This window comes from Tamandua tetradactyla, chromosome 2 (genome assembly GCF_023851605.1).
Source record: "Tamandua tetradactyla isolate mTamTet1 chromosome 2, mTamTet1.pri, whole genome shotgun sequence".
In the NCBI taxonomy this organism is placed as follows: Eukaryota; Metazoa; Chordata; class Mammalia; order Pilosa; family Myrmecophagidae; genus Tamandua; species Tamandua tetradactyla.
This window is the reverse complement of record NC_135328.1, coordinates 19,157,248-19,170,718: the sequence shown is the minus strand read 5'-3', so window position 1 is coordinate 19,170,718 and position 13,471 is coordinate 19,157,248. Positions and strand designations below refer to the sequence as shown.

Here is a 13,471-nt window from a genome sequence, read left to right as displayed (position 1 = left end):
TTCCTCTAAGCTTTCCCTCCCCTCTCCCCATAGACCTCATGGTGTATCCATGGCCTGAACCACACCTGGCTGGCTGTTTCTGTAGGCTTTGGATAGGTAGAGGAAGAAACAAATGTATTTCTCTTATAAAGTGGACATAGTAATAGTCTATGGAAAATACCAAGTTACTACATTGACAAAGTACTTAGAACTGTGCCCTGTATATGTTACGTAGGGAACTATTATTGATGATGATGATAATTGTGTTTTGTTTCTGACTGCTAGAATAAATACAATAGGTTGGCTTAACAGGAATTTAATAACTCAAAGTTTCAAAAGCTAGAAGGCTTGCTTCTGACCAGGGTCCATATGTTTGGGCTGGCCAGCAGTCTATGGGGTTCCTTGACTTTCTGTCACACGGCAATGCACACATCGTGGTGTCTTTTCCTTTCTCTTCCTGGTTCCATTAACTTCCAGGTTCTTGCTTCTCACATGGCTTCTCTTTCTGTGTCCAGAAATTGGGTTAGGGTCCACCCTCATGGGCACACCTTAAGCAATAACATCTTCAAAGGTCCTACTTACAAATGGGTTCATGCCCACAGGACCAGGGGTTGGGACCTGAACATGCCTTTTGTGGAGGACATGATTCAGTCCCTCACAATAACCAAAAGTATCTGTCAAAGGGATTAACACCTGAGCTCCTCAGCTGTGGCATCAGAAGACTTCTACAGCATGGCCCTGTTTTATGCATGCCACATGCATCCTACCCTGAAGCCACAGCAGTCTATTTCACAACCTCCTATGTCACTGTACGGGAAAGTCAGACCTTTGCTTCTACTTTCTCAGCTTAGAATGTTCACATTTCCCCACCCAGCCTCCTCATCCTACTTCTTTCCAAATCGTATCCCACAAGCCAGCTTCTCCACAAAATCCAGGAAGCATAGATCAAATGTATCGTGTGGTTGGCTTCCTCCCTAGATTCAAGCTGCTTAAAAGCAGGGATACAACTTAATTCCATCTCCATCCGGTAGCACTTAGAAGAGTGCCTGGTGCCTAACATGCACTCAGATTAAATGTCTTTCCTTCTGCAAGATCGACTCTTGTCATCAATGTCAATGATTCAGTAATATCTATTTTATAGAGCACATGGGAAGGTTTCTTTAGATAACATATGTAAATCACTGAGCAAAGCGCCTGCTTTAATTAATCCTGAATTATTGTAAGGATTGATGTTGCTGCAACTGCTGATGTTTTATCTGTATAGGGCAAAGAACCCAGGCTTTGGGGCTAAGCAGGCATGGATTTCTATGCTCACTTTGTCACTTAAAAGCTACTTAAAAGTTTCCTCAACTATAAAATGGGGTCATCCTACTACCTCATTGCAAACCACTTGGCAAAAAAAATAAGCAATCCAATATTATTAGGTTCTTCCCCTTTCTCGTCTATGGCTGCCTAGCTAGTTCATTTTCTTTCGCCTCTCTAGCCTCAGTTTCCTCATATATAAAATGAGTGGGCTGAACTAGATGGTCTCCCTGTTCTCTGCCAATTCTAAGCTCCAAAGATACCGAACTCACTATCTTTTTCCCTTAAACTTACTCATTCTGACTCCGAGGGAGCTGCTTTCCTTGAAAACTAGTCAGTGCGTTATGATATTATATTGTTTCAATTGTCTCCCTCCCTCCTCCCCCTCCCCCTCCCTGTCTTCCTCTCCCTTCTTCTCTCTCTCCCTCCCTCCCTCCAGCCTTCCCTCCTCTCTCTTCCCTCTTCCTGCTCCTTCCCTCCCTCTCTCCATCCTTCCCTCATTCTCCCTTGAGAATAGGGTGGTCAAGACCCAGGGCCTCCCCGCAACTCCAGCAACCATTCATGCAATAGGACTAAGCGATGAATAGCACCCCAGGAACTATGTCCTACAGTCTGGCTCTGGCTGTGATTTAGTGAAGTCTGCAGGGCACACAGGGAGGCAGCCCATCATCTCCAGCTCTCCTGGAGCTCAAAATAAGGCATCTGAGTCTCAGAGTTCTTAGTGCAAGCCTGGGGCCAGGTGCAGCCTTCGTGACCTTTCCTTTTTTGTTCTGCCACAGACTTTGCAAATGGGTATCAAGCACTTCTCTGGACTCTTTGTGCTGCTGTGCATCGGGTTTGGCTTGTCCATCTTGACAACCATTGGCGAGCACATTGTGTACAGGCTGCTGCTGCCACGAATCAAAAATAAATCCAAGCTGAAATACTGGCTTCACACTAGCCAGGTGAGTGCCACAGGGGTGTCGCACCACTATTTTAATACTTTCAAATGCCCAGGGTGGGAGGATCCAGGGCTCTATGACAAACGACTGATGGCCAGTTACCAAGAGAAGATGGAATTCTGTGGCTCTCATTAAATCACTTTTTCCATACATTAAGCTCTCTCATCATGCCCCTTTCCTCTCATATTAACCCTCCCCTGTTGTTCATAATGGAAGCACTAGAATTTTTTTACTTGATTTCACTTAGTAGTGACCATTTGAATAAATATTGTGAAAGATGCCACATTTGAAATACATTAAATGGGTTTGAAGGCCCTTCAGTCCTTGTTTCCTTTAGGTTGAATCCACTTGCCCATGTTCTTTCTGTTTTTATCCTGGTCCAGTGGTTTGGGATCTGCTGGTGTGAAAACCAAGCCTCACAGGACCACAATTGTTTCTTGTCATCCAGGCACCAACACAGTGGTTTATACGAAGAACCAAAACTGTCAAGCAGGTCAACTGAAAACTATTTGCACCAGCAAGCACACTGGTTTGCACATGTCTCCGTGAAGGGAATTGACATGGAGAGCCAAATTATAGTCAGAAGGCATCTTTAAGAAGAAGGGACTGTAGCAGAGGGAGCAGGGGATTGTCTTAAAAGAACTCCCCAGCTATGGGTCTCTCCTGCTCCCCCAGGACCCATCACTCACCTCTGAGCAGCAAAGCTGCCAGTTCTCCAATTTGGCCCTATTCATCTTTATTCATGTTGACCTCCTGCTTCTGTTAACATCTTATTTTTTTTCCTGGACAGGTTACTGTTGTTGATTTGGTTACCTTGAACCTGGTCTCCCTACTTTCAGCCTACAAAGTAGTTCATCTCCTAAAGAGAGCTCTCCAGATAGCTGACCTCTTCCTCAGTATATTAATATGTTAGTTTCACTCTCATTGTGTTGGCTACTAAGACATTCAGGCTTGAGTTTTTGACTCACCTTTGACAATTGTGCAAAGGCTTTTGCTGCGTGTCAGTTAAGGTAGCTCTTCTTTGTATCACATCGTTCTGCCTTTTTTTTTTTATCACCCAGAGCATTTCTAGCTATCAAATAACTTTTTGCCCCAAGTAGGATAAGAACCTGTAATTCAATCTCTTGCTATTTTTGAGATTTGGGACTCAATGTTGATCTATTTTAAGGCATCCCCAGAAATTTGTGTAAAGAGGCCACGGTTTGTAACAACTAGACATACTGTTAGATACTGGGCCATAGTTGATTCTCTGACTCAAGTGTGTTTCTAATTATTTCTACCTGTGAATCTGTTCTTTCCACCAGAGATTACATAGAGCACTAAACACGTCATTTGTAGAGGAAAAGCAACAGTGTTTTAAGACCAAGCGTGCGGAAAAAAGGTAAGAATGCTTGGTGTCTTTATATTTGTTAAAATGAAAGTTTAGAGATGTACCTGAGCCTCCATACTCAAAAGGGAAATTATGTACAAGTGATCTGACTCAAATCAGAACCAGGTTGTTGGTACACAAAATTGGCATAAATACATGTAGTTTCAGATAGACAGAAATAGACCAGATACATAAATCCATTTACATAAATGGGCAGTGGAATGCTATATAGGCAATATATTGTTGTATTTAACAATATATTGTAACAGTATAACAGAATATGGGTGTAGACTCTAGATTCAAACATCCTAGATTCAAATCCTGTCTTTAACACTTACAGTAGGTGTGACCTTGGTAAATTTATTTAATCAACTTCTCTGTGCCTCAGTTTCCTCATTTGTAAAATTGAAATAAGAATAGTGCCTACTTCATTGGGTTGTTGTAAAGATTAAATGTAATTATATGTAAAGCCCTGAAAACAATGCAAATGCCTGATTAGTGTTAGCTATTATTGTTATGCACAAATATATGTAAGACTAATTCATGAGTTTTGCAGACAATTAATGTGGAATTGCCTTCATTAACGTACTTTCATTCTCCATCCCTTTAAAGCACTCCTAGAAATATTTGAAATATATAACAAAGACATTCTGCCTAACCCACTTCCTAGCTCACTTACTACAAGGTTTCTAGAAAAGAATCGCTAGGAAGTGCGAAGTTAGAAGGAGCAGAGTCCCAAAAACAGTCTCACTTCTGATACCAATTGCAGGTTTGAAGGGTTCCCAGACCACCCTCTGGTTCAATCGTTCACTAGAAGGACTCATAGAGCTCACTGGAAACTGTTATATCCACATTTACAGTTTACTGCAGGGAGAGGATACTGATTGAAATCAGCCAAGAGAAGAGACACATGGGACAGAGTCCAGGAAATTTCCAAATGTGGAGCTTCCAGTTGTCCACTCTCCAAGGGGAGGTGAACAGTTACCCCTCCTGTGTCTGTGTGTGACAGTACCCACAGATGACTGCCATCCAGGAAAGCTCATCTGAGACTTCATGTCCAGAGTTTTTATTGGGGTACCATCACGTAGGCACAGTTGATTGCCCATGTGATGGATGTCAGTCTCCAGCCGCTCCAGAGATTGAGCTGATGCTGCTTGATCCAAAGCCCTGCCCTAGAGTACATTGATACTGTGTAGCACAGCCCAAGCCCCCAGGCAAACAAAGACACTCCTGTCAGGTATGTTGCTTCAAGGATTTAGAGACTTCTCCTCTGGATGCTCTTTCATGAAGCCCTCTTTTAAGGCAAGGTTAAGTTCTTTGCTATACAGGGAGTAACAAACATTCAAGTCCTAGATGACATGAAAATTGTCATGCATTCACTATGAGTCTATGGATGCCTATTGCTCATTCCTGGTAGCTACTACTGTCAGAAACATTTGGGTCTCGTTCCTGGCTGGGCTCGATTGGCTCCCGCTTCCAGCAGCCCTCCTGGTTTTTTGAAATACCCTCAGGTTCAGTTTTGGGCATCACCTCTAAGCAACTCTGTTGTCTGTGTCTTATCCTCAGCTCAAAGTTTGGCTTTCTGAGTAATTTCAAAATCTGAAACTCACACTGCTCATTCATATGAAGAAGAGTGAGGGAGGGGAAGCAATGATTTTCTTACATTGTTTTTCTCTCCTCTGGGACTGCTGCAGTCCTCTTCTCGCCTATTTGCAGCTAGCTTGTCAGAACCATTTCCATTATCGCTCTAAGTCTCTCTTTCCGGTGCTTGAGCACACACCCCGGCCCTCTCAATCTGTGGTGTTCCTGTGTCAACTGCAGCTCTGTTAATGACAAGCTGTAGACTAAGTAGGTCACAGCGGTTCCATGTAAAGTTACATATATTTTGTCTATAATTATTTCTCATATAGAATTTAAACCAGACCAACATGGGAAGATGTTTCAGCAGCAAAGACAGCATCTCATGACAAAATATTTGTTTTCCAGTTATACTAGAAACCAGGGAGCCCAGTAATACCATGTCCAGCTGTGGTGCAATTCCTGTTCACACCTCTCTCATTGAAATTGAGAATCAAATGTGTCTTTCACTCAACTTACCCACTTCTCTTGGTGGGTCCTTTCTGAATCCCTTATTTTGAGAAGGTGCTAAGGCATAACATGCCCTTATGGCACATCTTGGAGCCACAATTCCTGTACCCACCTCTATACTCCCTGTTTTAGCTAGGGTTCTCTAGAGAAACGGACTCAGCAGGAGATATCCATAAATTATAAAATTGTCTCACATAACCATGGGCATGTAGAGTCCAAGATCTGTAGGGCAGGTTGTGAGCTGGCAGCTCTGATGAAAGCCCTCAAGGAACTCTCAGAGAGTCTGGCTGGCTGAAGCAGAAAGAGTGACTCTCTTCTGAATCCTCCTTAAAAGCCTTCTGGTGATTAGAAGTCTTCTCACTCACTGGAGAAGACAGTCCCCTTTGCTGATTACAAATGCAATCAGCTGTAGATGTAGCCAATGTGATCATGATTTTAAGTCCATGAAATGTCCTCATAGCAATAGAGAGGCCAGTGCTTGCTGACCAGACAACCAGGTACCACCACCTGGCCAAGTTGATACATGAACCTGACCATGACAGTCCACCCCTTATCAACTTGGCAGCTGTAAACATCACCTTAAACAATACTTGATCTCTAAATAGAAAACAATAACAGACACATTTTTTCCTCACCTAATAATACTCAACTGTCCCATGTACAACCAGAAACACATTAAATCTCTCCAAACACATTAAATCTCTCCAGAGCTCAAGACTGTAGGTACAGGAAGCAAAAATTTTCCTAGTGGATCATGAGAGATAATAGTGAGTGGTGCCACTCCCATTTCCACCCCTTGGTTCCTGGGCCCATGGATCCTGGCTATGGGAGAAACAGCCCCAAACAGTGGATGCTGATTCAGAGCATACATAGCCTCCTTGAGAACATTACCCCAGCCCTGGTGATTGATATTGCCACCTAGTTGGCACCGTAATTGAGTTTTCAAAAGGCCATTCCACCGTTCTATCAATCCAGCTGCCTCTGGATGATGGGGAACATGGTAAGACCAGAGAATTCCATGAGCATGTGCCCATTCCTGCATTTCATTTGCTATGAAGTGGGTTCCTTGATCAGGAGCAATGCTGTGTGGAATACTGTGATGATGAATAAGGCATTCTGTAAGCCCACATATGGTAGTTTTTGCAGAAGCATTGCATGCAGGGAAAGCAAACCCATATCCAGAGGATGTGTCTATTCCAGTTAGAAAAAATTGCTGCTGTTTCCATGATGGAAGTGGTCCAGTGTAATCAACCTCCACCAAGGAGGAGATTTATCACCTCGGGGAATGGTGCCATGTTTTGGGCTGAGTGTGGGTCTCTGCTGCTGGCACATTGAGCACTCAGCAGTGGCTACAGCCAGGTCAGCCTTGGTGAGTAGAAGTCCGTGTTACTGAGCCCATGCAAAACCTCCATCCCCACCACCATGACCACTTTGTTCATGAACCATTGGGCAATGACATAAGTTGCTGGGGAAGAGGCTGACTGGTATCCACATAATGGGTCATCTTAACCACTTGATTATTAAAACCTAACTCTGCTGAAGTCACCCTTTGTTGCACATTCACATGGGACACAAATATCTTCATGTTTTTAGCCCATTCATAAAGATCTATCCACATACTTCTTCCCCAGACCTCTTTGTCACTGATTTTCCAATTATGCTCTTTCCAAGTCCCTGACCATCCAGCCAAACCATTAGCAACAGCCCATGAGTCAGTATACAAACACACCTCTGGTCAGTTCTCCTTCCAAGAAAAATGAAGAAACAGGTGCACTACTTGAAATTCTGACCATTGGGAGGATTTCCCCTCACCACTAACCTTCAATGACATCCTGAAAAGGGGTTGTCATGCTGCAGCTGTCCACTTTTGGTGGTACCTGCATTTCATGCAGAACCATCTGTTAACCAGGCCCAAGTTTTCTCTTCTTCAGTCATTTCACTGCAAGAAACTCCCCAAGAGGCCATAGCTCTATCTGGGAAGGAAAAGGTAATGTAGCAGGAGTGCAGACCATGGGCATTTGCGCCACTTCCTCATGTGGCATACCTGTGCCTTCAGGACCTGCTCTGGCCTTATTTCATATATACCATTTCCATTTTATGATGGAATGCTGCTGCACACACCCAACTTTATGGTTCAGTGGATCAGACAACATCCAGCTCATGATAGGCAACTCAAGTCTTATAGTAACTTGGTGGCCCATGGTTAGGTGTTCAGTCTCTACTTAGGCCCAGTAACAGACCAAAGGCTGTTTCTCAAAAGGAGAGTAGTTATCTGCAGCAGATGCTAAGACTTTGCTCCAAAATCCTCAGGGTCAGTATTGTGATTCTCCTATAGGGGCCTGCCAAAGGTACCACGCAGCACCATTGGATCTGCTGGATCATATGGTCCAAGTGGCAGAGCAGCTTGTAGAGCAGCCTGGACCTGTCACAGAGCATCCTCTTGCTCAGAGCCTCCTCTTGTTCAAAATTAGCTGCTTTACTGGTCACTCGATAAATGGGCTGGAGTAGCACACCCAAATGAGGAATATGTTGTCACCAAAATCCAAAAAGAACAACAAATTGTGCCTCTGTTTTGGTCACAGGTGGAGCCAGATGCAGCAACTTATCCTTCACCTTAGAAGGGATATCTCAAAATTCCCCACATCACTGGACACCTAGAAATTTCACTGAGGTGGAAGGCCCCTATATTTTTGTTAGATTTATCTCCCATCCTCTTACATGTAAATGCCTTACCGGTAAGTCTAGAGTAGTTGCTACTTCTTGCTTACTAGGTCCAATCATCATGATATCATCAATGTAATGGACCAGTGTGATGTCTTGTGGGAGGGAGAAACAATCAAGGTCCCTGTGGACAAGAATATGACATAGGGCTGGAGAGTTGATATACCCCTGAGTTAGGACAGTGAAAGTATGTTGCTGACCTTGCCAGCTGAAAGCAAACTGTTTCTGGCGGTCCTTACTAACAGCTATTGAGAAAAAAGCATTTGCCAGATCAATAGCTGCATATCCAGGGGATGTACTGATTTGTTCAAGCAATGATACCACATCCTAACAGCAGCTGCAATTAGAGTAACCACCTGGTTGAGGTTACGATAATCCACTGTCGTCCTCCAAGACCTATCTGTTTTCTGCACAGGCCAAATAGAAGAGTTCATTGGGGTTGTGGTGAGAATCACCACCCCTGCATCCTTCAAGCCCTTAAGAGTGGCACTAATCTCTGCAGTCCCTCCAGGAATCTGGTATTGCTTCTAATTTACTATTTTGCTAGATAGAGGCAGTTCTAGTGGCTTTCACTTGGCCTTTCCTACTCTAATAGCCCTCACTCCACAAGTTAGAGAGCTAATGTGGGGATTCTGCCAATTGCTCAGTAGATCTATTCCAATTATGCATTCTGGAACTAGGGAAATAACTACAGGATGGGTCCAAGGACCCACTAGCCCACTTTAAGATGGACCTGAGCTAAAACTCCATTGACCAAAATGGAGTCCAAGGACCCACTGGACCCACTGTAAGATGGACCTGAGCTAAAACTCCATAAGCCCCCACTCTGACTGGTGGACCAGAGTGACATTTTGGGTTCCCTGGATTTAATTTCATTTCTGGACCAGTGTCTAATAATCCCCAGGATATCTGATCATTTCCTTTTCCCCAATACACAGTTACCCTGGTAAAAGGCCATTGGTCTCCTTGGGGTAAGCTTGTGGGAAGATTAACAGTACAGATTTGTGGCAGTGTAACAGGGTCCTCCCCCAAAGGGACATGACCCTCTCCTTCATTCAAGTGGCTCTGGGTCTATAAACTGTCTCAAATTTGGAAACTGATTAAGGGGCCGTTACTCTCTGCTTTTGTAATTCAAGTTAAACTTCTGTTCACTTGACTTAGAACTCTTTTGCTTATACAGCTCAAACAAGGATTTAGTAAACGGCCCATCTATTGTACTTCTAAGTACCCCATGATCTTCTAGCCAATGCCACAAGTCTCTGTGAGTCAGATTATTTTGACTCCTGCTTTGAGTCTGCAGTCCATTATGATAACCACGTCCATCTTGTCTTTGGCGATTAAGTGCTGCCACCTGGCTTCTGCCAATTCTGGATCCAGTCATCCCCATTGTGTTTAAGGATTCCAGCTCAGTGATAGCAGTTCCTATAGTAATATCTGACCTACAGAGAAGGGTGACTACAGAGCTCTTCAGGAATGATGGAACCAATCTCAAATTTATTTCTCACAGGTCCTGGGGTATATGACCAGGCTTTTCATGATAAATCCACTCTAAGATTCCAATCTCTCTAAGCCATTGGCTCCCCTCATCTACATTATACCTTGGCATTTCTGGCATTTCAACCTCAGTTAATGTTGGCTACCTTTTGATCCATGTTTCAGCCAAACATACAAGCAAACTGTTAATGCTTTTCTAACTATTCAAGCTATAATATTGAATCTCTGCTTAGTGGGCCCATATCCATAAATTCAGCCTGATCCAGCTTTATATTCCTCCCACCATTAAAATCCATTGCCACACATATTCACCTGATTTCTGTCTATATAAATTGGAAAACTCATGCAGTTATTTTGGAGTATAACATACCTCTTCATGGGTGACACTATGTACCTCGCCTTTTGAGGCCTGTTGGAACCTTAGTCTAGTTATAGGTTAGGAAGAAATGAAGGGTGGTGGGGGTGGGCCATGAAAAGAATTAGAAGTATCTTCCAAGCCAATTGCCTCAGAGCATTCATTTGCAGTTTCATCTGGTGAAACAGGATTAATTACTCTAGGGTTAATCCCTTCAGGTAGAGGTTGGGTGGCCAACTCCTCAGGGCAGGCTGGAGGTGAAGTGACTATGTCCTCAGGGCAGACTATTACAGGGTTATCTAGAAAAGACTCAGAATGATCTAGAGGTTCAACCTCTCCACTGCCATCATTATCAATCAGTATGTTGCCATCCCATTTTTCAGGGTCCCACTCCTTTCCAATCAATGTCATCACTTTAATGGCAGACACCATGCAAGATTGAGATTTCAGTTTATGTTGTAAAGTTGCTACTCTAAAATGAGACGCTAAGTCTGATTTTTAGAGATCTCAAGTCTGCGGCTACAGGAAAAAAGATTTTTCCTTCAGGGCACTCATAGAAACATTTACATCTGTTAATAGCACATAAGCTTCTCATTTGAAGCCTTCAACTCATCCTTTTCCTTCATCAATACAGATATCTAACAACAACCAGCCAACATCTCTATGCCTCCTAATTCCACAAAACTCTGTTAAATTGTCAAAAACATTATCCCCCAGAGGCTGGCTTCATGTAAGCAAAGCATTAGAAGAATCCAGTGGTGATATTTTGATTATTTCTTTTGCCCGCTCACCCCCATGGATTAGCAGTATCATTCTGATTATGGGAAACAGAGTCCTTAGTGCCTTTGTGTCCAGTCAGACTAGAAAACCAGTCATAAAAACCCTTTTTAAGATTCTGGTTCTTAAGAACCACTCCAGGTACCAAACTGCATTAGCTAGGGTTCTCTAGAGAAACAGAAGCAACTGGAGATATCTGTAAATTAAAAATTTATAAAAGTGTCTCTCGTAATCATGGGGATGTACAGTCCAAGGTCTATAGGGCAGGCTGCGAGCTGCCAGCTCCAATGAAGTTTCTCAAGGAACTCTCAGAGAGGCTGGCTGACTGAAGCAGTAAGAGTGACTCTCTCTTTTGAATCTTCCTTAAAAGCCTTCAGTAATTAGATTAAACCTCACTCATTAGAGAAGACACTCCTCTTAGCTGATTACAAATGCAATCAGCTGTTAATGCAGCCAACGTGATCATGATTTAAATCCATGAAATGTCCTCCTAGCAGCACACAGGCCAGCACTTGCCTGACCAAACAGGGCACCACCACCTGGCCAAATTGACACATGAACCTGACCATGACATCCCCAACACCTGTAACCCATCAAACACAATGGTTTGGGAGCCAACCACTCTCATCTCTCCTTTGAATGGTCCAGCAGAGTATTGAACCTCAGTGTTAATAGGGTTGCTTGGTTTTAGTATTAAATATACCTCACTCACTGTTTGTACATAGGGGAATCACTCTAAGGCTGAGAAATTCTTTAATATAAGTCACAACTTAAAAATTATTGAGGCCAGTAGTATAACACACTCATTCATTCAAATTAGACATTCAGCCTCTGTCATTTTGCATTCCATCTGAAGTTTGTCATGGAGTAAAGACTTTTGCATACCCGTCCATATTCCCAGATAGACATTCAAAGCTCTGGAGAAACCAAACTGGCTTATGTGTACATACCTGCTCATTGTGTCTGTCTTGGCAGTCCAGGAAAATGCGTAGTTGCTCTACCCCCAGGTTCCCCACCTTATAACTCATTCTACAGTATCTGTTGGTTTGAACTAACACTCTCTCTCTCTCTCTCTCTCTCTCTCTCTCTCTCTCTCTCTGTCTCTCTCTCTGTCTCTGGAAAAATATCTATGAAAATGCCCATGTCTGCTGAAACTTGGCACCTCTCCTCTGTGCTCCATATGTATTGAATGAATAAAAGGATAAATGAATGAATTACTAGAGTTTGATTTTGAGAAAAGCCTTGGAGAATTTGGGGGCCACAGTATAAGAGCAGCTATTGCTCTATTTTTATTTTGTAGAGAAAAGGAGGACACATTGCAGGAACAGTATATTTATATAGTCCTTGGTTGTAGTCATCGTATGATTTCATGTAATTTTGGGTTTCTATCCTTTACCCCACTGAATTCCCAATAACATGCCCTCCCTGTTCCTTTTCCTCTCACCCCAAGACACTCAGAAATTGACAACCATATAATGCACATCACAGACAAGACTTTTGAAACTGTGGAAACTCTGTAGAAAAAGTCTTTAAAGAAAAATTAAAGGAATGGTCAGGCTGGGAGGAAAATTATGAGTGCATCTTCCCTCTCACAGGTCTACAGCCAGTGATGCTATGAGCAGGTTCCTGGTAGAACTTTTACCCAGCACAGGTTACGTGAAAACTGAGCTGTGGCGTACCCTGCTGGCGTATGTGAAACTTACATTCTGAGAAATGTGAAAGAACAGCAGGGTGCTTTGGAGTGGGTTTTTATGTTTTAATGGTTTGGGGCATATATCTGTTCATTTTTGCTGTGTAAGAAATCAGCACAGTACGTAATATTTTAAATAATAACAAGGTTGGCTATTATCTCTGGGTCAGCAAGGAGGTATGCTGATCTGAACCAGGCTTGACTGTTCCTAGGTTGGCTCAGATGTCTGCAGCCTGAGGGGAGGAGTAGAGGAAATGGCTAAGGATGGGGCTTGCTGGTCTATGATGCTGGGAAGACAGCGAACTCTCTTCACATGATCTGTCTTCATCCGGCAGGCTAGTCTGCACTTGTTCACATCGCAGCAGCAGGGTTCCCAGAAAGAGTGGACGTGTCCACATTTCTTAAAAGCCTGGGCTTAGAGCTGCCATCCTGCCACTTTTGCCACATGCTATCCAAAACAAGTCATCGGACCAACTAAATTCAAGGGGAAGGGGATGCACTGCTAAGCCACGCTGCAGGGGGTCAGGATAAAAGAGGCAGAGCAGAGGATTATGCCCACTTTTACAAATGACCACTGGGCAAAACAAAATGAATTGCCCTCTGAGTCCTTGTGTTTCCCATCCTTGTAACTGAATCAAGACTTTATTTACCCGCCCCCGCCCCCCCCCCACACACACACACACTGCTCCTCCCTCCCCTCCTCCTCCTCACAAGTAAGAGCAAACACCTGGGAATAAAGTCCTGATTCAGCTACA

At 43.4% G+C, this 13,471-nt stretch overlaps 1 protein-coding gene across 1 annotated transcript in view; it reads left to right on the top strand.

Moving 5' to 3' along the window:
- The window catches only part of GRIN3A (glutamate ionotropic receptor NMDA type subunit 3A), a 165,745-nt gene that overhangs the window by 148,840 nt on the left and 3,434 nt on the right, over positions 1–13,471 (top strand). The window contains exons 7-8 of the mRNA XM_077140632.1: positions 2,061–2,225; positions 3,527–3,603. Coding sequence (XP_076996747.1) covers positions 2,061–2,225; positions 3,527–3,603 — 242 coding nt within the window. The remainder of the gene's footprint in view (positions 1–2,060; positions 2,226–3,526; positions 3,604–13,471) is intronic.